This window comes from Protopterus annectens, chromosome 2.part1 (genome assembly GCF_019279795.1).
Source record: "Protopterus annectens isolate FY-2018-M chromosome 2.part1, PAN1.0, whole genome shotgun sequence".
Classification (NCBI taxonomy): domain Eukaryota; kingdom Metazoa; phylum Chordata; order Ceratodontiformes; family Protopteridae; genus Protopterus; species Protopterus annectens.
The window spans coordinates 559743833-559771607 of NC_056729.1; the positions used below are offsets into that span (position 1 = coordinate 559743833).

The window sequence follows — 27775 nt, forward strand, 5'->3', positions numbered from 1 at the left end:
CACACAAACTACACTACCAACGAGGGGAGGGAATTACAAAAAAATAAGTAATTTAACCAAAAATTAGTTTAAAAGGGTGAGAAACCTAAAACTTTCACACAAAAAACTATTTATTTAACAAAAATACCCTTAGTAAAATACTAAAATATCACTTAGCTGAAGGAGCTCAAAGATCAAGCTGTCACCATGAACGCGGCAAACTAGATATGAGGTCATGTAGGGAGAGCAGGGCATTATGGGTGAGGGGAGGAGCTAGGAGCTCGGATCCATAGCTGAATAAACCATGCCGGTTCGGATCCGATATCGGATCCATACCCACAGGTTGCTGACAAATGAATCTCCTACTTCAGATCACCGGTTTCCCATGTTGGTAATGACCAGGTCTAAGATATTGCTGCCCCTGGTGGGGGTGTGAATAAGTTGATCCAAGGCGTTGGAATTTATGAATTCTACAAAACGTTGAGCAAAAGAGTTGGTACACGAGTAGTTTTCCCAGTTAATGGTGAGGTAGTTGAAATCGCCCATTATTAGGGTGTTGGGTTGTACCTTAATGCTTTCCAATGTCTCAAGAAATGAGGAGTGGGAATCCTGGAGCATGGTGGGGGGTCTGTAGCAAGCTACAATTTGGATTGCAGTCTTGCCCAGAGTTAATTGCACTTGGATAATCTCGGATGCATTATGCTGTGCAACTAGCCTGGAGGTGTGGATATTCTTAATGAATATGGACACGCCTCCACCTTTAGTGCTTCGTTCTGGGTTAGGTGGCCGAAAGATGTGGTATGAATTGTAGCCTGGTAATGCAGGGGTGCTCTCTGGAGCTTTGAACCAGGTTTCTGTCATTACACAGATGTCAATGTTTTCCATTTTAAGGAGTGCTTCGAGTGAGTGCATTTTGAGGTTTAGACTTCTAGCATTGAGTAGCATTACCCTCAGATTTTCCTTGCTTGTACATGTTACGGTGGTGAATTTGTCATTTAAACTTTGCCTATAAAAGGCACTATAGGGGTGGCAAGAGCCTCAGCCAGTATCCAGAATCCTAAGGGCGACAGGTGCAGGCCATCTCTGGCAAAGCATTGTGGTCTGTCGATCATGTCGTCCCAGGCAGACAAATACTGGATCCCCTTAGAATGTCACCAGACGCTTAGCCAATTGCTGAAGTCAATCATTTGTCCTTGTACTGTGGTATAATTCTGGGTGATGGCAGGATGCTATTCAGGGTTAGGGTCATACCTGTCTGGGATACAAGATCGGAGAGCTCCTCCATGTCTCTTTTCATGTAGTTTCAAAGCCACTAAGATTAACAACAAAACAGAAACAGGGAGGGTGGGTGGGAAAACTAACTGAAGAACAGAGTCAAAACTTCCAATTCAGTTAATATTCATGCAACACAGTTAAATCAATTTAAATACTGTATTATTTGAAAAAAAGTGCAGAAAAAGGTACTTAAATTCTCTTATACGTCCAGTTGAATACAGCTAGATCTTAGCCGGCCAAAGCTGAGGTTTTTAAGAAGAAAATATTTCAAACTGTACCACTTAAATAGGCAATGACAGGAAATCAAAGAATGTGGCTACCCCCACACCTGCAGTTACTAACAGATAATAAAATTCAAGCAAGCACTAACTGAAGAACAGAGTCAAAACTTCCAGTTCAGTTAATATTCATGCAACACAATTAAATCAATTTAAATACTGTATTATTTGAAAAAAGTGCAGATAAAGGTACTTAAATTCTCTTATACGTCCAGTTGAATACAGCTAGACCTTAGCTGGCCAAAGCTGAGGTTTTTAAGCAGAAAATATTTCAAACTGTACCACTTAAATAGGCAATGACAGGAAATCAAAGAATGTGGCTACTCCCACACCTGCAGTTACTAACAGATAATAAAATTCAAGCAAGCACTAACTGAAGAACAAGATAGGGAACCTCCTGGAATCCTTGAAGTCTCAGGTGAGCTACAACCGCTGACATGCACTTGGTGAACACCTGGGGGGCTGTGGTGAGGCTACAGGACAGGGTCCTGAACTGGTAGTGATCAGCCCATATTCGAGAGCGGAGATGTCTCCTGGAGCACCTATTTTTATATGATAGTACTCATACTGGAGATCTACGGAGCACATCCAGTCATCCTTGTGCAGTAACAGCACAATGGACTGGACAGTGACCATCCAGAACTTGGACTTCTGGACAGAAAGCTTGAGTTTGTTGAGGTCCAGCACTGGACGCAGATCCCCTGTCTTTTTTGGCACCAAAAGGAAGTGAGAGTAAGTTCTGGATTCTCATTGTACTGGGGGGACCTCTTGGATGGCTCTCTTTCAAAGAAGCTTGATCACTTCTTCCTGAGCTAGCTCCCTCTGATGGGGTGGCGCATCAGGGAGGAATCTCCTCATTGGAGAAGACTAGGAAAAGGGAATGGAATAACCCTTGGAAATTACGTTTAGCACACAACGATCTTTTGTAATACTTGCCCAGGCTAAAGGGTGCAAAGACAAATGATCCCCAACTGCCTCCAGGGCAGGACAGTCAGGCAGCACTTCCCAGCGCTGTTGGGGCTTCTCAGAGAAGGGTTCCCTGAAGCCCTGATTTTGTGGACCTCCTCTACCCCTAGGGTAATATCTGCCGTTGAACCCTCTCCCGTGACCTCTGGAGGAGGGCTCATCTTGAGCTTCCTGGAAGGTTGACTCTGACTTGTGAAACCACATCTTCCTAGCCCCTCACTGCATCTTGGAGAAGGAGCGTTGAGGAGTGGAATACCTGATTTCAACAGCAAACAGAGTCTTGCCCTCCTGTTCACTGTGGGCATTGGTGAAAGATGCCTTAAAGGATTCTGCAAAGGCTTATTGGCCGTTTTGGGCCATTTCCTATCTCTTTCTAACCCCCTGCTTTAAAGACAGCTTTAGCGCACTTTTGCGCTTGTAATTTAAAGTTTGTCCTGTTTGTTGCATTTACCTGTTGAGGCTATATACTCAAGTGCGCTAGCCTGTGTTACATATTTATTGCATTTTTCTGCTGTTTGTTGCAAAAAAAAAAAAAAAAAAATATCCTTGTTTCCCATCTTTCCTGACCTAGAGTTGTCCAAATACAGGCTTTGCTGTATTCTGGACTTTTGGAAAGTTCCTGTGTTGCCCATTTCCTTTCTTGGATAAAGGGAGGCTTCTTTGTTCACCAGTGGCAGTGGGGAGCTTGGAGCAGCCTATCTATCCCTGGAGGAGTGTTCTCAGCACAAGAATCTGGTAGTCTGTTTGTTGCAGAGAGGTGCTAGCAGCAGAGAGGCTAAAAGAGCAACTGCTAACCTGATAAAAGTGTTTGTTTTCCTGCTACTACCTGGGTGACTGTCCGATCTAGCTAAACTGCAAGTATTTCTGCTTCTTGAACTGTTTTAAACTGTTTAAAGTTGTTTTTTGCACCTGCACTTTTAAAGTTTGTCATGTTTGTTGCTTTTACCTGTTGAGGCTACACACTCAAGTGCGCTAGCCTGTGTTACATATTTATTGCATTTTCCTGCTGTGTGTTGCAAAAAATATATATATATCCTTGTTTCCCGTCTTTCCTGACCTAGAGTAGTCCAAATACAGGCTTTGCTGTATTCTGGACTTTTGGAAAGTTCCTGTGTTGCCCATTTCCTTTCTTGGATAACAGGAGGCTTCTTTGTTCACCAGTGGCAGTGGGGAGCTTGAAGCAGCCTTTCTATCCCTGGAGGAGTGTTCCCAGCAGAAGAATCTGGTAGTCTATTGGCCGTTTTGGGCCAATTTCTAGCTGTTTCAAGTCCCCCTGTATAAAACCCGCTTTAGCACGGCTTTGCGCGATTTTGCGCATAGCGCAGCATCGGGCCGCTTAATTGGGTTTAAACCATTCTCGGCTCCACAAAGTCTGCTCTTCACTTTTTCCTTTAGAACTGATCTAATTCTCATAATAAACACCCTATTCCCACTCTAAAGCCTGGCACTTGCTCACTAAAGCAATTATATAAGTCAGCACTAAAAGAATTAAAAGCACTACACCCTCACAAACTCCCCTTGAGTACTTTGTTCCCCATTGGCCCTTTTTTCAATTATAAAGGAATTCCCAATACTATTCTAGCATGTCCAAAGGTCAGTTGTCAATCTCCTCTCCGGTCCAGCTGGTGAATCTGGGAATCTTGAGGCAATGTTACAACTGCCTCATGTACACAGACAACCCTCTCCTCCTCCCAACAAATTCCAACACATGAGAGATGCAACCATATAGCCAAACTGGAGGCTAAGCTCTCTCAACTCAGTACTGGCGTAACCAGTCAGGAGGAGAAGGAAACCACACTCACTACAATTCCAGTCTCACATAGACCTACCAAGACAGCAAACCAAACACAAACACACAAAAACATACTCGGAGGCTCTAAATAAAAATCTGCCTAAGCAGTAGAGACCTCCAAAGTAGACACCCAAGCAACCGCTACCCCAAAACAAAACACGTGGAACACATAGCTCACAAAGCCAGTGTGCCGAACAGTCACAGCCCTTAAGGCTAAACAACACACATGATACACTTGTAATAGGTGACTCTATCGTTAGGCACATTGACGTCCTGCTCACCAGGCTGAACAAGGAGAAGGTCAAGGTGAGCTGCCTGTCGGGCGCTAGGATCCGCCACATAACACAAGCACTCAGGTCACTCCAAGGCAAGTACAAATATGACTCAGTCATCGTCCATGCTGGTGTGAATGACCTGAGATGAACCTCCCTGGACTACATGAAAAGAGACATAGAGGAGCTCTCTGAGCATGTAGCCCAGACCGGTATGACCCTGACCTTGAGCAGCATCTTACCCTCACCAAGAATGATGCCACAATATGAAGACAAGATGATTAATTTCAACAATTGGCTTAAGTATTGGTGTCATTCAAACGGGATCCAATGCCTGTCTGCCTGGGATGACATGCTTGACAAGCCACGATGCTTCGCTAGGGACGGTTTGCACCTGTCACCCCAGGGCTTTTGGATATTGGCAAAGGCTCTTGCCACCCCCATAGTGCATTTTTTAGGCAAGGCTCAAAAGACAAACCCACCTCCATAGGTATCACAAGGGATAAGAAAAGGACAGTTGTGTACACTTACCATAAATGTACATGTTTGAGTGTCTTCAATGTTGCAGTCATGACTGTAGGGTTCTCCCCTGCCAGCAGGCAGTCCTCGGTCGGCCAGAATCCCAAAGTTCTCCAGTTTTTCTTGCCCCAGATGTCAGGAGTCCCAAAATGAGTAAGGTCCCATATCCTTTGCAAATACACCTCAGAAGAATGGTGAAAAAAGGAACCACACAAAAGTAAAAATAAGAGGGGACAGGAGGCGGAATCAGACTGCAACAGTGAAGACACTCGAACATCTACATTTATGGTAAGTGTACACAACTGTACTATGTTCATCGTGTTTCACTGTTGCAGTAATGACTGTGGGGTAGAATGTCAAAGCAGAATGAAAGGGAGGTGGTCATAAAGTAGAAGGGGCGGCTAAAAGGCCATGCAAGACTGCAGAAGCAATGCCTGCCCTAGACTTAGAGTAGAGAGGTAGATTGTAGTGCTTTGAAAAAGTATGCACTGAACTCAGTTTCAGCTTCTAAAATGTCTTTGGTAGGAACTCCCCTGAGGAAGGCAGCTGAAGTGGCAGCAGCTCTGGTGGAATGAGTCCGTAGACTCCCTGGGATTTGCTTTCCATGGTGTGAATAACAAAATCTGATTCCATGAGCATTCCATTTAGAAATGGTCTGTTTTGAAATGGCTTTACCTTGGGAACTTGAAGCATAAGAAACAAACAATTGCTCTGATTTTCTGATATCCTTGGTTCTGTCCAGGTAAAAACGTAGTTGTCTGTGTACATACAAGGAATGTAAGATCCTTTCCCCTTTATTTTGAGGAGTGGGGAAAAAAGTTGGCAAGTGGATAGTTTGATTTAAAGCCACTTTGGAAACCACCTTAGGCATGAAAGTAGGATTAGTCCTCAAAGACACCCTGTCTTGATGAAAAATAATATAAGGTTCCACAGCCATAAGATCTTGCAACTCTGAAACTCTCCTGGCAGAGGTCAGAGCTAACAGGATGGCTGTTTTCCAAGATAAAAACTTGATGTCAGAAGAGGCAGCAGGCTCAAAAGGAGGTAAGGTGAGCTTTTCCAAAACATTGCTGAGATCCCAAGCAGGAATGGGAGGAGATCTAGGAGGTCTTAAGTTCTTAGCTCCTCTGAGAAACTGTCTCATGAGCTGGTGGGAAAAGATTGGAGGGTCTGTATTATAATGAGCGGAAATAGCAGAGGCATGTATCTTAATGGAAGAGAAAGAGAGACCCTTATGTAAGAGATCTGTCAGGTAAAGTAAAATCAAAGGAATGTTAGGAAGAAGAGGATCAGAATCCTGAGCCTGCATCCAGGCACAAAATCTTTTCCATTTTCCTGCATAGGATTTTCTAGTGCTAGGACGTCTGGCCTCTAAAATGACATCCATAACCTGCTTGGGTAGGAGAGAAGGAATCAAAGACCCTGGATTAACCAGGTCACCAGGCTGAGAGTTCTGACATGGGAGTGTAGAACCTGACCCTGATGTTGGGACAGAAGGTTCGGAGTTTGTGGTAAAACCCAAGGGGGCTCCAGACATAGGTTTTTCAGAGTAGGGTACCAAAACTGTCAAGGCCAATTTGGGGCCAGCAAGATTATCATCTTAGGTTTGTCCTGTTTGATCTTTAATAATACCCGTGGAAGAAGAGGAAGAGGCGGAAAGGCATATCCCGAGAGGTTTCTCCAACTGAATGATAGTGCATCCACTTTCCAAGCTTGTTCGTGGAAAGTCCTGGTGCAAAAATTCTTTAGTTGATTGAGATGGGATGCAAAGAGGTCTATGTGAGGACATCCCCAGACAGCTGTTAACATCCTGAATATTTCGGTGTCCAGCATCCACTCGTGTGGATCCTAAAGGTTTCTGCTCAGACTGTCTGCCAGGAAGTTTTGCTTCCCTGGTAGAAACTGAGCTTGAAGGTCCAGATTGCAAGCTAGAGCTGTGTTCCATAGATCCATGGCTAGTCTGCAAAGGGGGTAGGAATGAGATCCCCCTTGCTTGTTTATGTACCACATAACTGTGGTGTTGCCTGTCCGTATCAGTAGTTGCCCTGGTTGTAGAAGATTCCTGAAGGCCATTAGAGCTTTCTGAACGGCTAACATTTCCTTTAAATTGATATGCAGGTGCTTCTGATCCTTTGTCCAAAGGCCCTGCAGACACAGTTGCCCTGAAAATGGACTCCCCATGTATAATCCGAGGCGTCCGTGGTTAGTATCCGAGTGGCAGGAGGCAGACAGAAGGGTTTTCCTTTGTTTAGAGTACATGCCTTGGACCACCAAAGGAATTCCTTTTGAAGACAAGGCAGGACGGAGATCAGTATGTCTAAACTGTGGCAATGCTGAGACCATACACTTTTTAGGTACCACTGTATTTTCCTCATGTGTAGTCTTGCATATGGTACGAGAAGGATGCAGGAGGCCATGTAACCCAAAGCCTGCAGGAATCTCCTTGCAGATAGCTGAGTTAAAGTTGCCAAGGTTTTGAAAGTTGAAGCCAGCTGAAACGTTTTTTCGTATGTCAGAAATGCCATCTGGGTTGTTGTGTTTAAAGAAGCGCCCAGAAAAATTATCTGTTGTGAGGGTGTCAAATTTGACTTTTTTATGTTTACAGTTAATCCCAGTAACTTGGAGATCCTGAACAAACCATAGATGCTGGAGTAAGACCTCCTTGCTGTCTGCCTGAATAAGACAGTCGTCCAGATAAGGATAAATTTGAATTCCCGTGAGTATGCAGTAAGCTACTACTGGAGCCAGGCATTTGGTGAAGACCCTGGGCGCAGTAGACAATCCAAAGGGCAGGGCAGAGAATTGAAAGTGCCTCGATCCGGCCTTGAACCTGAGGTATTTTCTGCATTCCTGCCTGATGGGAATGTGTAAATATGCCTCCTTTAAATCCAAAGTTACCATCCATGCATTTTTGGACAGCATTGGAAGTAGCTGCTGTAGAGTAAGCATCTTGAATTTTGGAATCTCTAGAAAGGTGTTCAAGACGGACAGATCCAGAATGGGTCTCCATGAATTTTGCTTCCTGGGGACTAGAAAGAGCCTTGAGTAAAAACCTTGTCCCATCTCTGAAAGTGGAACTAGTTCTATGGCTTTCATAGCCAAAAGAGCTTCCACCTGGTTTAAGGCCTCTGTCCATTGATGTTTTGGAAGATCTGGCCATCCGCTTGGCCTTGGTAGGGTATGAAAATGGAATTTGTAACCTCTTGAAACCACATCCAGAACCCACTTGTCTTGGGTTATACGAGTCCAATTTCGGTGAAAAAGAGAAAGTTTTCCTCCAAGACGGGCTTCCAGGCAAGAAGTTCCTGCAGCCCAACAGAGGGAGTCATTGAGTCTGTTTCCTAAGAGTTTGCGACCTGTCCTCTCCTCCCCTAGGGGTGGAAGCAGTCCACTGTCTTGGTCTATAAGAGGCTTGTGTTTGAGGCCTTCCTCGGGAGCGTCTGTATCTACCCCTCTGAGGCCTGTCTGAATTGGGAAAGGACCAATTTTTTGTAGGCCAATTCCTGCTAAATCTGGGTGGCTGAACTTGTAAGAAATCTTTAACTGTTTGCATGGATTTCGCCTTGTCCTCCATCTTTTTAATCACCTCTTCAGCTTTTGATCCAAACAAAACATTATGCTGAAGAGGAGCATCCAATAATTTAGCTTTTACTTGTTCTGGCAAATTCTGTTCCTTTAACCATGCATGCCTTCTAATTACTGTGCCAGAGGCAGCAGCCCTACAAGAAGCCTCCAAGGCATCAAATCCACAGTGTAAACCATGCTTCCCAACTTGTTCAGTGGTATGCATTAAGTCATGTAATTCCTTATCATATGCACAGGCAGAAATGGAAGTAAGCTTTTGTTTTAAAACAGAAAAGAGAAATTGCTGGTATTTCAACAAATGAAACTGACAGTTTAAAGCCCTAATAGATAAAGTAGCAGAAGTGTACACTTTTTTGCCCTATCTTTCTAAAGATCTAGAATCCTTCTCAGTGGGAATGGGGTTTTTAGCAGAAGCGGCCTTAACTCTCTTAGGACCCTGAGAAATGGTTTCAGGGTCAGCAGTAGGATTCTTGTATAAAAACTGGTGGAAATCAGGAACCCTGTAATATCTATCAGGCTTAACAGGAGCAGGAGGAAAAGAGTCAGGGGTTAAATTAGCCTCCGAAAAAGCATCATCCACAATATCCAAAATAGGAGGAATAGCCAGGGGTCTATGTTGGGGAAGAAGAAGAAATTCCCTTAGTCTTTTCTTAGATTCTGAATACTCCTGTCCTTCCCAGTGGAAATGTTCCCTCATTTCATGCAAAGTTTCCCCAAAAGAGAAATCCTCAGGGGGAGAAGCTGAAGGAATGGATTCCTCAGCATCAGAATCCTCATAAGGAGGGAAAGAATATTCCTGGTCAGAAGAAGAAACTGAAGAAACAGAAACCTGATCACAGGAGTCATAATAAACTTCCTGCCTTGGCCTTTTATCTGGAGGGGGACGTGAACCCCTAATCATAGTAAGTAAATCATCCGCCATCTTAAGTAACTGTTTCTGTGACTTGGGAGCCGGTTCAGAAGAGGCCTGTGTTGGCTCCTAGTGGGAGTCCGTTTCGGCCATCGGTTCCGAAATGGCCGACGACAGGGGCTGCAAAAGCGCCTCACTGACGACGGCCGAACCTGAAGCTGGCTCCGCTTGTGCGATATTGTCAGATTTGGACCTCGGAGGCCTGTCTTTGTCCTTGCGTCGTTTGTGAACTCCGGTAGCCGGAACCGTATCCGACGACATTTTGTAATTAAAACGCCTGCCGAAGTAATGACATGCAAAATCGTACCTTTGTTTAACTGTATGTTGATTGAATCTAGCACAAAACCGACAACTAGCTACATCGTGGTCAGGGCCTAAGCAAGGAATACAGTAAGAATGAAAATCCTTATGAGGTATTTGCTTCCCACATGAAATACAATTATTAACTTTTTCCTGACATCGGACTGGAGCAAGAAAAAAGTTTCCCCAACGGGGTACTTAGCTTGGAGTAGGAGAAGAAAGTCTTCGGACTGAAGTTTGTTCAAAAAAGATTGTCAGGAGTCAGCCGACCGGCACTTACGAACTGCTATCACCGCACAGCAAGAAAGACTGGAGAACATGGTGTCGGCTGTCAGCTTTGTACTCCTGGCGCTCTGACGTCAGGGAGCATGGATGAACAGCCGACGCCGGACCCAGACTTTGGGATTCTGGCCGACCGAGGACTGCCTGCCGGCAGGGGAGAACCCTACAGTCATGACTGCAACAGTGAAACACGATGAACATCTAAGAGTAATGCTACTCAACGCCAGAAGTCTAAACCTCAAGATGCACGCACTCAAAACTCTCCTTAGCATGGAGAACATTGATATCTGTGCAGTAACAGAACCTGGTTCAAGGCTCCCGAGAGCACCCCAGCACTACCAGGTTATACCTCATACCATGTTTTTCGGCCCCAAAACTTGGACTGAACCACAAAAGGAGGGGGAGTATCAATATTCGTCAAAGATACCCACACCTCCAGGTTGGTGGCACAGCATGAAGCATCAGAGACTATCCATGTGCAACTAACAGTGGGTAAAACTGTCTTCCAGTTTATAGCCTGCTACAGACCACCCTCCCAAACCCAGGAACCCCACTCGGCCTTCCTGAGAACACTGGAAAATATGAAGGTCACTCCAAACACCATTATATTGGGTGACTTCAACTACCCTAACATAGACTGGGAGCATTACTCTAGCTCCAACACCCTAGCCCAAAGGTTCCTAGAATTTATAAACTCAAATGCTATGGAACTTGTTGCCACTCCCACAAGAGGGGAAAACATACTGGACCTGATCATCACCAACATGGGGACTCTATGCTCCAGACCAGAAGTGTATCCCTCACTGATAAGATCAGACCATAAACTAATCTCACTAGATATTCACATCCCAACCCCAGCCCCTGCCCAGAAAACCATAGTGAAAAACTTCTCTAAAGTAAATTTCACACTCCTCAAAACCGAGGTGGAATCCTTCAAAGCCCCCGGGCCTGTGGAAAATACGGCCCATACCGCAGAATCCTTTATAAACGCATTCTATGAACACCTTCAGGAATGCATGGATCATACAATCCCAAATAAAACCAAGACCCAATCCTCCAAAGTTAGGCGTCCTGTCTAGTGGACCCCAGCCGTAAAACTATACAATAGAAGGAGGAAGCTACTACATGATAGAGCAAAATCCCAAAAAGGGAAGGCATCTCTGATCAGTATTAGCAAACAACTATGGGCACTCATAAAATAGTCTAAGGCCAGCTTCGAGAGAAAAATTGCACAGGACACTAAGGATAATCACAAGGCTTTCTTTAGTTATGTTAGGAACCTGGGTGGGAATTCCCAGATATGCTCAGAATTAGTCCAAAATGACAAAAAATACACCGAACCCACAGACGTTGCCAACATCCTAGCTGACGGGTTCAGCGCAAACTTCTCCCCCCCTTCCCCACCAAAAAGGCAAATATCTATCCCAGCAGAGTGCTGCCCCCCTGACATCTCAGATGCTCAGGTAAGAGCCACCCTCTCCAAAGCAAAAAAGACAGCATGAATGGGACCAGACGGTGTCCCGGGCTGCGTCCTACATGAACTCCAAGAAGAACTAAACCCAAACATAAAACTACTGTTCAGTCTCAGCCTTACTACAGGATATGTACCCAAAGAGTGGCGTACAGCAACAGAGGTCCCTCTCCACAAAGGTGGTGCCTCAACGGATCCTGGAAACTATCACCCCATAAGCTTGACTAGCTTGGTCTGCAGAGCTATGGAAAGGATCATCATGGACCTCAAATAAAGATATTGGGGACTTACAGACACTGGATCCTACCCGGTTCGGCTTTGTTAAGGGCAGATCCTGCCTCTTAAACCTGGTTGATTTCTTTGAAACAGTCACCAAGGCCACTGAGGAGGGGAAGGTGGTCCACACAGCCTACCTGGACCTTGCAAAAGCCTTCGATACAATACCCCACTCGGGCATTATAGATAAGCTCACCAGCTTAAACATAAATCCCTATGGCACTAGATGGGTTGCAAACTGGCTCAAGGACAGAACCCACATGGTTAGAATTGCTGGAGCCATGTCAGACTCCAAATCAGTTACAAGTGGCATCCCACAAGGCTCAGTCCTGGGACCTCTCTTGTTTTGTATACATTTCTCGGAGATACAGGCTAACACAGAAGGACTATGGCTGACCAAGTTCGCAGATGACTGCAAACTGGGTGCCATAATAGACTCTCCAGCAGACACAAGCATCCTACAAAAGGGCCTCATAGAAACAGACAACTGGTGCCAGAGCCATGGCCTCAAGCTAAATGCCAAAAAGTGTATAGTCATCCCCTTTGGCAAAAACAAAGTGCCCACACATTAACATATAGGTGGTAATCCATTAAGTACAGAAGAAGTAATTAGGGACCTGGGGACCCAAGTTGATAGCAATCTCTCATTTGACAACCATGTGGCCAAAGTGGTTAGAAAAACATTTTATATAGCCCACCTAATCATGAAGGGATTCACATCTAGATCAGGGGAGGTCATCGTGCCTCTTTACTCATCCCTCATCAGGCCCATAATTGAGTACGATGCCCCTTTTGGGATGTACCTTACCAGACACCTGCAGCAACTGGAAAGACCCCAAAAGTACCTCACCAAGAGGATCAAAGGGCTCAAACAGATGCCGTATGCTGCCCAGTTAAAGAAACTCCAGCTCTACTCAGTGGCATATCGCCTGCTCAGAGGCGATCTGTGCCTGACATATAAAGCTATGTCCAACCCGGAATTAATGGACATTCTGCACCTCAGAAAATCCACATCCCATCGAGCTACGAGCTCGAGAGACTTGAACCTCAGCACTGAAATAAACAGGACATGCTGGAGGGACAGATTCATAACCAAGAGGCTCCCTTCACTCTGGAATAAAATCCCAGTCCAGGTTAGGCAGAGTCCCTCATTGACTCTCTTCAAGAGGAATCTTGATGAGTGGATGGGAGATAGTAGGCTTACCCCGGGTATCTCTTCTGTGTCACTGTTAGACAGAGGCACAGTATACTAACCTCGAAAAAGGGCACAGCAAAATTCATTTAAAATGGGTGGCGAAAGCCAAACACACTCTGGCTAGGCTTATAAATGCCCTAGGGCAGATAGCCTAGTATGAACCTATGAACCTATCAGTGTCACATGTTACAACTGAAAAATTAAAGTAAAAGCATCTTCAGTATAAAAACATATACAGTAATAAAATTCATACTTAATACCACAATACATCAGTTTAAGCAAGGCAGTAATAGAACAACTGTCATTTAATCCAAGACAGCTATAAACATATAACAAAATCTGCCATCTCAATTCATTCCTATCCAAATGTTCATCTATTACCCCATCCTTGTAAGTCCTTACTAACCTGTTCAATGATTAAAAAGTTAAAATTGTAAGTCTCACATCTTTCAACATGTCTATAATAAAGTGCATTAGTACACTTTTTATTTCTAATATCTAAAATATGTTAGTATACTCGTCTCTTAAAAGGTCTAGTAGTTTTACCAATGTAAAAAGCAGAACATTGGTTACATTGCACTAAATAAACCACATTAGATGCGTTACATGAAAAACATCCTTGTACATTGTATTTCCTATTCCTAATACAAAAACTGTCCATACGATTAATATAATGGCACGAGGAACAGCATCCACATTTTTTGTACCAAACTGGGACTTTATATTGTCTTTTTTAATGGCCCTCTTTTACAATCTAACTTTTAAAGACCTATCTTTCTTGTAAACCACTGTTGGTATTGGACCCAGTTTTTCTATAAAATCACTATTTTTTTAAAAATACATATCAATTTCTACAAATACTCTTAAAAATTGAAGAACTATCTAAGTTAAAAGTAGTAATGAAACTAAGTGCATACTTATTAATATTTGAGGGAGTCCGACAAATATTCATATCTACCCTAGAGTATCCAACTATAGGTACATAAATACCATTTTGTCTCTTAGTAGTGACTTCCTGATATACACTATTTAACAACTGTTCAGGATAACCCCTTCTATAAAACATGTCCATCACTATCTTCGCTTCCATGATAAAATGTTCATCACTGGAAACCATTTTAGCGACACAGAAGGTCTGTATCCTGTCGGGAGGAAGTTTGGCTACCATTTCTCTTGTTTTTAAGCCTGCTCCTATGAATACAAAATGTTGTGATGACAACAAGGCAGACTTTTCGAAGTTTACTGTGATGCCTATTTGAGAGCAAAGGTGGATGGTGGTGTCTCTTGCTCTGGTTAGCAGATGCTCAGTGGTGGCGGTTAGGAGCCAGTCATCCAAGTACGGAAACGCCTGGAATCCTAGACGTCTCAAGTGAGCTGTGACTACTGCCATGCATTTGGTGAACACTCTGGGGGCTGTAGTGAGATCAAAGGACAGATCTCGAAATTGGTAATAACTGGCTCCCAGCCGAAAGAGTAAATGACTCCTGGATTGCCTGTCCATCTTTATGTGGTAGTAAGCATCCTGGAGATTTATCAAGCACATCCAATTGTCTTTCCCCAGAAACAGGAGTATCGACTGCAGTGTTACCATTCGGAACTTTGACTTCTTCACGGACTTGTTTGGCCTGCTGAGATATCCAGAATGGGCTTCCAGTCCCCTGTCTGTTTTGGAACGAAGAAGAACCTAGAGTAAGTTCCAGATCCAAGTTGGTCTGCAGGGACATTTTGGATGACTCTTTTCTAGCAACCTTTGTACCTCTAGGGTTGCCTGGTCCCTCTCATTGAGTGTAACATCCAGGACTGATTTTTTTTCTAAAGGAGGAGAGGAAAAGGGTATGCAGTAGCCTCTGGATATGCTCGCTTGTACCCATTTGTCCTTTGTTATTTTTAGTCAAGTGTTTCGGTAAAGTGACAAGCGACCCCCAAATGTCTCCAGAGGTGGACAGACTGGTCTCCTTTCAGGAGCGTTGAAAGGGCCTACCAAGGAATGTATCCCTATCACCCTGGCTTTGCCACGTGGTCGACGTCTTCCATTGTTATTTCCCCCTCTGCTGCGTGGTCGACGTCTTCCATTATTTCCCCCTCTGCCTCTGGAGTAAGAATCACCACGTGCATCTGGAAAGGCTCTCTGGGACTTAAGGAACCACAATTTCCCCCCCTTATGGCCTTTGGGATAAGGTCTGGTAGGGAGGGAGAAACGAACTCCAATGGCAGAAAGAGTCTTTCCCTCTTGCTCACACCTGGTCAGAGTCTCTTTCACTTTTGGCACAAAACAACGACGAGCCATCAAAAGGAGTGTTAATAAGGGAAGACTTGAAGGGCTCTGCAAAATTGCATACGCACATCCAGAAATGCCTCTTTAAGGAGATTCCTGTACCTGCTGCCCTACTCGCTCCATCGGCCACATAAGAGATAAATCGAATGGAGGAGTTTACTATAGAATTTAAGGTGGAGAGTTGGGAGGCCACTTTGTCTGAAACCTCCGCAGCTGTAGAACCTTGGAGGGTATCTCCTAGCTCCTTCAGGAGATCCCTCTGAAGCCTAGTGAAATAGGTCAGATAATACAGCGACCTAAGGGTAAAGGAAGCTGACGACAAAACACACGTTCCTTATCTGTCCGTTGTTCAAGACTCTTTATTTGGTGGATGGACAGATGAGGACGTCTCAGACAATTCCTTTTTGGTGGCTGTCACCACCATGACAGCATCTACAGGGGCACCTTTTGTGAGGAACTGAAATAAATGTATTTGGCCTCATAGTAACAGGTTCCACAGACTCTGGAGAGCCCCACACCTTTCGAATGACTACATTCATGAGCTGGTCGAAAGGCGGAGTCACCAAAATGTGGTGGGGCAAGAACCAAAAGCCTCCAGGTACACAGACTCATCCTCAGAAGAGTTAATGGACTTCCAGCCACCTCTCTGTTTAAGGATCTCTAGGATGTCCGCAAAAGAGGCATCCTCACAGGGTGACCGTGGGGACCCTTCTGACTCATCGAGGTCCGTGTCTGAAGTTATGGAGTCCTCAGGGGAGTCTAGATGTTTCCTCTTACATAGCCTCCTCCAAGGGACCTCTTCAGAGGGGTATTCAGGAGAGGTTTTAGAAGAGATGGTTTCACCCTGTTGGGTGTCCTGGGACTTCTGGTCTCCACGCTTGGGAGGAAGAGATGGCAAAGAAAGAGACCCTGGTACTACTGAAGGAAGGAGTTCTAGGATCAGACAGTGGAGCCTTCTGAGGCGACAGCACTCTCCTCATGACCTTGAAAGCACCATGGTCCCACTCCAAGGGAGCTCCCAGCTCTGAGGAACCAGGAGACTCCTCCCTGAACCAAGGCAGTGGGCTCAGAGGCTGATGTAGCTGCCAAGCTCACCTGCGCCGAAGCCCCGAGAGGTAGATTCGGGTCAAACAATTGTCCAACTCAACTCTCCTCCCTGGACCAGATGGGGGGAGCATCAGCCCCTAGACCCCTCGAAATCCAATGGAACCGAGGAGGATGGAGCAGTAGTCGGGACCGAAGACCCCAGAGCAGGTCTTGGCCCTGACAGTTCCACTACAATCGGATCCAAGCACTCTGGCTCTGAAGTCACAGCATGGGTCAGAGGAGCAATTGAAGAAGGGGAAGTGACAGTGGTCAGTCCCAAATCCTTTTGGGTCAGGGTCGACAGAATTTTGGCCAGTGTCGGCATCCATAAAAGCCTCGACCACCCTCCATATCGTCATCCGAAAGGCTCCTGGAGGATCGAGAAGACGGGGTCGAGGATCGCACTGACTGTAACATGGGAGAATGAGACACTGTAGAGACCGGTTCCAGAACTGGAGACAGACTCCAGACAGAACTCTGTCAGCTCAAAATTCACTAGAGGAGCCGAAGAGTTAGTTTTCTTGGGGTCGAAAGCCTTCAGGTCCAAAGGTGACTCCTTTGCATGCTTCTTCAAAGGTTCTGATGATGGAGCTATGGAAGATGATCTTTTTGAGGATTTTTCTGATCTGGAAGATGAAGACTGATGGGAGGATTTAGAAGAACTCTGACTCCCTTTCAGAGCTTCAGTAAAAGGTACTTTCAACAAGTCTAGACTATCAGCTTGTTCTTTCTCTCCATTAACACTCTTGAGCTGAAAGCATGGCAAAATGAACATGATTCTTGCAGGCGGACAGCACCTAAACAATACACACAACTGGTGTGTCCATCTGTCAAAGGCATCTTCTGTCTGCATTTGCCACATTTTTTAAAGCCCGAAGGCTTAGTTTCTTTAGTATCCTTTGACATAACTCAACAACATTTTTTTTAAACATACCAGCTATCAAAAGAAAAACAGAAGCAATAATAGGAGAAGTCTCTAATTTAAACGATAACTCCTCACAGACAAAGGTAAAACAATGGAAAGCCCTCTAAGTTAAATGGACCGAAGGGAGCCCTCTAACTTAAGACTACCCAATGATAAGGAAATAATAAAATATAATAAAATCTTAACAGCAAAATACCCAAAACTCAATAATTTAAATGAGTTGGGATTGGGATAGGGAGAAAAACACAAATGGACTAGCGGTAGAAGATGACCAACCACAAAGAATAGCACAACAACGAACCAGAAAGGATCAATAGCACACTACTAACACTAAACCCTACAATACACACTGGATTTTATGTGGAAACAAATATTAGAAAGGTAAGAAAACATTTCCACTTAGCCTGAGCCTAGAGGAAGCACCCGATCTGTTTAGTGGCAAACGAGATTTGGGTAATCTTCCCTAAGCATGATGGGATAGGGTATAGCCTCGAGATGGTGGAAGCTCTCAAGCTTTAGTATAGGCAGAGTCAGAACCAATTCTCAGTTCCGAACCCATCCAGCAGCGAATGAAGGTGAGATAGGACAACATAACATTAAATGTTTAGCTTTCTGTCTCTTTTTCACGGGAAAGTTGGGGCAAACAGACCTAGTATTGCCAGCAAGTGCTTTCACAGGAATGGCTGCAACATTCTGGCTAAGAAAGGACACACTTCCTACTCCTTCACCCACAAATGACACAGGTGGCTCTCCCTTGCCCTCCGAGAATATAACCAGCAGCTGTAGGGGATGTGGTGATAGCTCTATGTGCAACACTAGAGACATGATGAAAAAGATGAATGGTCTAAGGAACCAACTTTTACCACAACAGTCACCCACATGTGGCTGTGACAAATTACCCACCTGCTGAGATGGCAAAAGCCGCTAAATTAACTTTCTTTTTGTGGCTGGAAGAAGGTTTGACCGTGGGACAGGTAATTTTGCTCCATGGTCAAGCTGAAAATAGTGCTCATTTCCCTGGGAAGCTTAGCATCAAAAATCAGTGAACCAGGAAAGTAGCAAACAAATCACTTTTTCCCACACAAATAATACAGTAAAAAGCACTTTTTTATTTTGATGCATGCTGAAGAAAGTGTTTAATCAAATAGTTTTCAGCAACTTTTTTAACAGAAAAGTAAAAAGTACATGCCCATTAAAAAAAAAAACTGAAAGTAACATGGCAGTTAATAAAACACTTTTCCATAGCTTTTAAACAGAAGTCCTTTTTCACAAAAACTCAGCTTAAACAAGTAAAAGTAATATGGAGTTTTATTTTCCTGAAGGGAACTCGTCTGTCCAGCAATACAACATTGTTAGCTGACCAACTACCACCAAAAGCCTGCAGAGGAGAGCTCTCAGTAACAGGAAAGTTCTGAAGGGACTGGCACCCAAACCACTGTTTTTAGTCAGTTTGGCTCAAGATGACTAATAGCTTGAGTGGATGGAAGATTCCCTGAAGCTTTGGTTGCTGTCCCACTGTTATAACCTATGCAGGATACAACCGATAGGTTCATGGGTATATACTAGGCTAGCTATGCAATCCAACCCAACTGTGTCCTTTTGTCTCATGGGTGCTTATTAGGAGGGAGTACATTAGCTGGGAAATTTATAGAGGTTACATGGGGGAAGTGTTGCTTTTGGCATTGCAGCTGCCTCTATCAGCAACCTGGGGACCACACCCAAGGTGAATTTCCAACTTCCCACCCATTGGTGAAGGTTACAGTTAAATAGGTTTAGGGATGGACTCTGCATCACATCGATGGGAAGCCTGTTGCAGTGCATGGGGATCCTCTGAGACATGTACCTCTTTTGTCAACATGTCTTATTTATGTCACAAGCAAAATTTAAATATTTGGATCTAGTGGTTCTGTGCTACTCATTCTGTGGATGTGCAAAACGTCCATTATAGATGGATCTGAAGACGCCTTGTATGCCAGAAATAGATCACCTCTCAGTAACCTGTAGGACAGAGAGATTGTCTAGTAGGGATCACTTTAAAGGCTATGTGTTTATACCCTGGATTATCCTGGTAAAGAAACCTTTGTGGATGTTTCGAATGTTGCAAATGGCTGGTCAAGTACATCCCAAATGGGGCATTATACTCAATGATGGGTCTGAAAAGGGTCGAATAAAGAGGCACTATGATTTCCTTGTACCTGGATGCCATGCCCTTGCATATAAATTGGGTGACATACAATGAGCAACATGTGGCAAAGGAAATAAGAAAATCAAAGTCCAGATTATTGTTTACATATGTTCCCAGATCCATGACTACCAAGTTAACTCTTAGGGGGTCTTATTGATGGAGCAATTAGCTTGGATGGCAGTTTTCCCTTTCTTGGCATGGAGTTTTAATCCATGACATTGGCACCAGTCAATTGTTTGCATTAGTCCCTCTTGTAAGATGTTTGTGTCATGCGGGAATCTATGATAGCTCCCAATTTGCAGTCATCTGTGGACTTGGTCAGCCAAAGGCCCTTACCTCACAGAAGTAGATGCAAAATAGTAGTAGTCCCAGCATGGAGCCCTGAGGTACCTTGCTGTGGAGCAGTCTCTTACTGGATGTGGTATCACCAAATCCTGACTTCCTGGGTCCTGTCTCAGAGACAGCTAGAAATCCAGTGAGTTATGTACAGATTTATGCCCAGTTCAGTAATACTAGAGTGAGGTACTGTAATGAATACCTAAGCTAGGTCCACGTACGTGGACATGCATCATTTTCCCCTCATTCACTGTCTTGGTAACCTTCTCAAAGAAGTCCACCAGGATTATTAGGCATGAGCTTCTCTTGACAAAGCTAAACTGGGTCGGGTCCAGTGTCTGAAGATTGCATATGTCTTTGTTGATCATGTCCATGATTGGCCTCTAATTTAATTCAGAGATCCATGGCTTTGCATATTAGACTATTCAGAGTAACAGGTCTGTAATTTCTGGGGTCAATTGATAGTTCACCTTTGAGAAATGGGCAACTGCTGCAGTCCTCCATTTTCGTGGTGTAAAGCCTGTTTTAAGTCTATAGTTGAAAAGTGACTCAAGGGGGCCCCCAATAGCTGATATTTCAAGCTTTTTAGGAGGCATTCCAGGATATTGTTGGGGCTGACTGAGGCTGTGTTTTTGGCCTTAGTGAACACCACCAGGACCTACTCCTGTTAACAGTTGGGGGGTTATGCTAGCAGGTATTTCATGGGGGAGGCAGAGGGGAAGAGGGGGGAGTGATATTTAAAGCTGAATTCATTAGCCAGCAAATTTGCCACGTTGGTCTGCTCAGTAAAGTTGGCTCCATTGGCCGCCAGTTTGGCACACTGATGTGTGCTGCATTTGAGGTTTCGGACATAGCTGTAGAAGACCTTGTGGTTGTCTTTAACTTGGCAGGCTATCTTGACCTCATAATTGGCCTTGTTGGACTTAATCAGTCCTCTTAGCTTCCTGTTTTTAATTAGAGAGATCCCATCATTATGGCAGTTGCTTTTCTTGATTTTAGCCATGCATTTTTTCCTTTTGTTATATACCTTATTAAGATTAGAATTCCACCACTGTGGCTTGCTGTTAGAATTTGTTCCAGGCTTAAATTGAGTAGGTGCCGCCACCTCTATACAGCCATTTACATGGTTGCACAAGGTCTCTGAACAATTCAACCTTAGTTGCTACGAGCTGAGAGTTGGGAGGGGGGCACTGAATGTTGACAAACTATTTCTTAAAAGGATGTCATTTGCTTTGGAATAGTGCCTAACTGTTATGGAGTTTGCTGTGGTTACCAAGCTGATTTTCATTTTGAAGGAGTCAGCTTTGTGGTCCAACCTCACCAGTAGGGATGTGACACAGGGGAGTGGGGGGGTACAGTATTCTCCCATATTGTTAAGTACCAAGTCCAGTATGTTTGAACCTCTGGTGCGTGTGTGCACTATCTGGTCAAGGGAATTTGTGTTAAAAGTCCAGGAATCATTGTGCTAGGGAGTATGAGATGTTTCCCAGTCTACAGAGGGGTAGTTACAGTTTCTTGTGACTACAGTATTTTGTTTAATGGCGAGTGTCTCCAGTAGGTCTAGGGATGATCTCTGGGATTTTAGGGACATACAAGGTAACTTTATAGCTTACTAGGATATGGTATAGGACTTTGTCTATTGTAATTTGCATGTGGATGAATTGAAGGACATCATCCTGTTTAACTAATGTAGTTATGCTTGTTGTTAATACAGATTGAGACTCCTCCACCTTTTGTCCCTGTTGGTGAAGCTGATGGTCTAAATGTGTGGAAGGCCCTGAAGCCTTGCACTGCCAGGGTTCTTTCTGTAGATTTAAACCATTTCTCGGTTAGGATACAGATGCCTTTATTTTCCAGAATGAAGAGAGCTTGTAGAGCATGGAGTTTCTTGATTAAGCTCTTACTATTGAGCAAAAACACCCTCAGGTTTCTTTGGTTTTTACTTGCTATAACCTTAGCTTTGTCAATTTGGTATTGCCTAAAAAGGCTTTAAGGGAGTGGATAAAGTTATAGCCAATATTTGGAAGCCTAGGAGAGACAGGTACAGACCATCCTTTGTAAAGCATCATGGTTTGTTAACCATTTCCTCCCAGTCCCATGCTGACAAATGTTGAATCCCCATGGAAAGACAGCATAAACTAAACCAAATTACTAAAGTCAATAATTGTGTGTTCATGCTGTGGGGCATCATCCTTGATGAAGGTAGAATGCTGCTCAATGCAAGGCACATACCTGCATGAGACACATTCTGAGAGATCAACAATGTCTCTCTTCATATAGTTCAAGGAAGTATGTTTCAGGTCATTAATGCCCACATGGATTATGGTAAAATCATACTTGTACCTGTACTGCAGTGACTTGAGTGTGTGCGTAACTTGGTGGATCCTGGCTACAGATAAGCAACTAACCATTATCTTACTGTTCAGTCTTGTGAGTGGGACATGTGTGTGTCATGCAATGGAGTCTCATGTGACAAGAGTACTGGGTAATGTGTATACTTGCCTTACGGGCTTTGCTCTTGGGGCTCGACTGGGTGTAGGCATACATGTGGTGTTTGTTGTTGCTTCTTTTGCAGAGCACTTTAGAGATTGCTGAGCATAGGCTTTGCTGCTTATAGGCTTAAGAGGTCTTTGAGGAGGTCTGGCAATATTGCTTTTAGCGTCTCAACAGAAGTTGGTCTGTGTGTGTGTGCAGTGGAAACTGTGCAGTAGATGCAGTGGGTGTTGTTGACAACCTTGCTTCTATGTAAGGTTTTACAGGCATACAGTTAGTCAGATAGACACACATGCGCGAGCTCACACACTAATTTTTTTGCTTTCAAAAGTCTAGTTTACAAGAAAGTTCACTTACCTGGAGGGTGGAACAACAATGAGCTCAAGGAAGAACACATCAGGATTAAATTCAGACTTGTTGTCTTGTGCCATCTCAAATCCAGAGAACAGATATTTCAAGAAAAAGCCTGTGCAATATACAGAACAGACTGGTCACCTGAAGGTATGGTAAGCACTTTAACAGTTTATGTTAGACAGTCATTTGGTTGTGTCAAAAACTTAACCAGACAGTACTGTTAAAATAATTACTGAAAATAGCCTTGTGTTGCTGAAGTCTGCAGAATATACAATGATAAATAAATGTATGTAATTTAGAACTGTTTGTGTCTAGAACCGCTTCCAGCCCAACAAATCAAAGTGAATTTTACATCTCAGTGATATTTTATAGGTTTACAGGTAAACAGTATTGATAAATAAACTCAAGGCCTATTGGCCATCGAGGAGTCTGATGCCCTGGATTCCATGCTATAATTCTCAGATGTCCATGCAGTCATCCAATTGTTTCTGGCTGGTATGACCTGATGGCCTGAGTTCAGTTGAGAGGGGAAGTTTACTCTATAGGTATACAAGTCTAAGAGATACTGAAGTTGGCACATTTCACAGTATTCATATTATTTTTTTCACTGAGGCACAGTTAATCTTACGTGTAGGTTCTTTAATGCTCTGTATATCAAACACATACCTCCTCTAAAAAGGCAATAAGGATGCAGAGGAACCGGGACAACTACTGTAGTAATCTGCTGCCAGATATGCTTTAAAAGTCCTTTGGTATTTTATGTGGAGCCTCTTTAACTTGTCCAAACACAGCACATGAGTAGGTTACAGAACACAATGTAATATTCTATAACTACTCTGATAAGGGCTGCATGGGGGGGCAATTACTTTTCTGACACAGTTCACAACCTCCCAGATGACTGAGTTGGGGAAACTCTGTATGCTCTGCTTACTGTACTAACTATGGGGGTATCGAATGGTCGTCATCTATAGTCTGGAATCAAACCGGGGTTACGTAAATTGCAATACTGTCAAACTTGTCAAATTTAAGTCTTGGAGTTAAATATACTAAACTGTGGTTGTACAACATTGGTGGCAATAGAATAGTTCATTTTATCTAAAATAAAGCATTATCTTGACCCCATAGTTATGTAATCTTGAAATTCGAATACTTAAGTTGCAGGGAGAGGAGGTCTATCTCTATGCAAAATCACTCTCACTGTAGATGTGTTTTTTTTTTTTTCAAGTTTTGGCTGACTTGATTTTTCCTAGTTCTGTGAATCTCAATGAACTGTTGCCTGATGAGATGCCATCTACCCTCACACCAACCACTATTTCTCCTTCCCAACTATGACGTCAGTTCAAATCATAGCCCTCAAAAACAAATCTATTTTTTTTAATCCAACAGTCCCAACTTCAATGTCACCGGCAACTCAAGTTAGAGTTACAGCTCAAGACCTGTAGGAGCTGGTCAGAATGGATAGGAGTGAACTTTTAGTTATGTACTTACCATAACTTTAGATGTTTGGGATCAGTCTCGCCTACATTCTGTACTGATGGGTTCGGAGCCGATCCTCGGCTCCGACTCGGCACGCTATACTATAGAGCGAAGTCTCTTATTGGCTGAGCTATTCTACATCCCAGGATGTACCACCACAACTTCCCCAGATCTTGTTTGTCCGCACACAAGCACAAACACATAGACTGTTGATATAATATTGCCAGGTGTTTCAAGCTGAAACGGCTAAACTTGAACCGTCCGGTCTCTTCTGATCTCCAAGGCAGGGGGAAGGAGGGTGGGTTATTAGGAATGTAGGCGAGATGGATCCCAAACATCTAAAGTTATGGTAAGTACATAACTAAAAGATGTTATGTGATCCTATCTCGCCTACATTCTGTACTGATGGGACAGCGTCCCTAGCACCTGATTCCTGGGTGGCTCACTGGAAAACACTCCTGAGAACTGTGGAACCAAAGGAAGCTCGCCCCCGAGATGCCACGTCCAATTTGTAATGAGAAATAAATGTGTGAGGAGAGGACCAGGTAGCCGCAGCACAAATGTCACTAATGGCAAGCTTAGAATGAAAGGCTGTCGAAGTAGCCATAGCCCTTGTAGAATGAGCTTTCACTGAGTTTGTAAGTTCTTTATTAGAAAGGAAGTAAGTATGGCTGATACAGTCCCTGATCCACTTGGCAATAGTGACCTTCGTGACGGCTTTGCCCAATTTATTGTCCGAAAAGGACACAAACAACTGATCCGTTTTCTGTGTTTGGTGCGTCCTATCTAAATAGAAACGCAATTGCCTGTGAACATCCAATGAGTGGAAGATGTATTCCGCTCTGTCTGAGTAGTTTGGGAAGAAAACTGGAAGTTCCAATGACTGTTGAAGACAAAAACTAGAACAAACCTTGGGAACAAAGGATGGATTAGGCCTGAGGGATACTCTATCCTTGTGAAAAACCAGGTACGGTGGTTTGACACATAGGGCTTGAAGTTCCGAAACTCTTCTGGCTGATGTAATTGCCACCAAAGAAGCAGTCTTCCAAGAAAGAAATTTCAAGTCACAAGTTGCTGCCGGTTCGAAGGGGGAAGAGGTCAAAGCGCCTAACACAAAATTAAGATCCCACGGTGGAGCGGGATGAGAAATCGGAGGTCGTAGCAGCCCAGCACCTTTCATGAAGGCTTTACACAACTTATTGCTCATCAAAGGTGGGTCTATACTTTCATGAAAATTAGAAATAGCTGCCAATTGAACCTTGATGGTAGAGACCGAAGAACCTTGATTGAATAAAGAAGCTAAAAACTTCAAAACTTCTGGCACCGAGGCAGTAATGGGATCTAATCCCCGGAGTTGGGCCCAAATAGCGAATCTCTTCCATTTGCTGTTATACATTTTTTTAGTCGAAGTCTTGTGGGCCGAGGACAAGATATGTATGACTTCCGAGTCCAAAACATGGTTCCTGACTATGGTCAGAAGTGGAGGAGCCAAGCTGTTAACCTCAACGAGTGAAGGGACTGATGAAGCTGTCCCGACTGGTGGATCAAGAGGTCTGGAACCTGGTCCAGGAACCATGGACCATCCAGTGCGTATTTCCGAAGAAATGGCAGCCAGACTTGACGAGGCCAGTATGGGACAACTAAAATCATCTTGCTCCACAAGTGAATCGCCTTCTGGATCACCATGGAAAGAAGGGGAACTGGTGGAAAGGCGTACAGTAGGCCGGTGGGCCAAGCTTGGAGTAGGGCGTCCTTGGGAAACTCCCCCGGAACTGGGGTGAGAGAGAAGAACTGTTGACATTTCATGTTGAAAGGAGTTGCAAAGAGGTCGCAACAAGGAGTTCCCCATCTTCTGAAAATCTGAGTTGCCACTCTGTCGTTCAGAGACCACTCGTGCGGGGAGAGAATAGTTCTGCTCAGTCTGTTGGCTATCACATTGGATCTCCCCGGAATGTGTGCTGCTACCAAGAAATGGTTGGTTGCAATCGCCCAATCCCATACTTTCATGGCCTCTCTGCAAAGGGGGTAGGACCTGGTCCCTCCCTGCTTGTTCAGGTACCAGACTACTGACATGTTGTCGGACTGAATGGCAATCATGCCCTGGGGGAGGTAACTGTGTAGTGCTTGTAGCGATAGAAGCACCGCCTTCATTTCCAGTATGTTGATGTGGAGGGAACTCTCATCGGGGTGCCACTTGCCTTGGACTGACCTGCCCAGGTAATGTCCCCCCCACCCCGTCTGGGTGACGTCCGTAGTCAAAGTGGCCACTGGAGGTGGAGGAACGAAGGGTCACCCCCTGATCCAGGTTGGAGGAAAGAAGCCACCAACGGAGGTCCTGTTTGCACGTCTCCGTGATCAGAATGAGGTGACTGAGAGGGAGATCCTGATAAGACCACTGAACTGACAGGAGCCACTGGAGAATCCTCATATGCAATCTTGCTAAGGGAACTAGGAGAACGGTAGCCGACATGGAACCCAACAGTTGTAGGACCATCCTGGCTGGGGCTCGGCGTTTGAGGAGCAATGCTTGAACTTGAGACTGTAATAATTCTATCCTCTCTGTAGGAAGATAGACCCGCATTTGCTTTGAGTCGATCTCTACTCCGATAAACCGTATGCGCTGAGATGGCAGCAACACAGACTTTTCCCAACTGAAGGTGATTCCTAGGGAGTTGCCTAGAGATATAGTGGCTGCTAGGTTCTGTAAGAGTAGACGCCTGGAGGTGGCAGTTAGGAGCCAGTCGTCTAGGTATGGAAACACCTGGAATCCTAGACTTCTCAGGTGAGCAGTCACCACCGCCAAACATTTGGTGAACACCCTGGGGGCTGTGGTGAGACCAAAGGGCAGTGCTCGGAACTGGAAATGACTGTCTCCCAGGCTGAAGCGCAAGTGTCTACTGGACGCCTGATCTATCAGGATATGATAATAGGCGTCCTGGAGATCTATGGAGCACATCCAAACACCTTCCTCCAGCAGCGGGAGAATGGATTGTAGGGTGACCATCCGGAACTTGGACTTCTTGACAGAACGGTTGAGTTTGCTGAGATCCAAGATGGGCCTCATGTCCCTGGTCTTTTTTGGCACCAAAAAGAATCTTGAGTAAGTCCCTAATCCGGTCTGGTCTTCGGGGACCGGTTGGATGACTCCTTTTTGAAGCAGCTTTGAGATTTCGATGGCTGCGAGATCCTGTTGACTGGGTGGTGGGTCCGGGATTTTCCGGGATGGTGGGGGGGGGCTGAGAAAAAGGGATGGTGTAACCTCCGGCAATGATTCGGAGCACCCATCGGTCCTGAGTGATATTCTCCCAGGCCTTTAGGTGCCTCAAAAAATGACCCCCGACTGGCTCCGGAGTGGCGCAGTCGGGCAATCCTTCAGGGATGCTGGAAGGTTGAGGAGCCACGAAAGGACTCGCGGTCTCCAGTGTTGCGGGGGCCTCTGCCGCCTCTGGGACGGCGTCTTCCTGAAAAATTTCCCCCTCCTCTGCCTCTAGAAGGCGAATCATCCTGCTGTGAGGGGTAAGTCTTTTGGGATTTACGGAACCACA

General features: G+C 44.5%; 1 protein-coding gene across 1 annotated transcript in view; it reads right to left on the bottom strand.

Annotated features, from left to right (window-relative positions):
* Positions 1-27775, bottom strand: part of POLR1A (RNA polymerase I subunit A) — a 2269619-nt gene that overhangs the window by 1667021 nt on the left and 574823 nt on the right. Inside the window, exon 8 of the mRNA XM_044062330.1 lies at positions 22758-22866. Coding sequence (XP_043918265.1) covers positions 22758-22866 — 109 coding nt within the window. The remainder of the gene's footprint in view (positions 1-22757; positions 22867-27775) is intronic.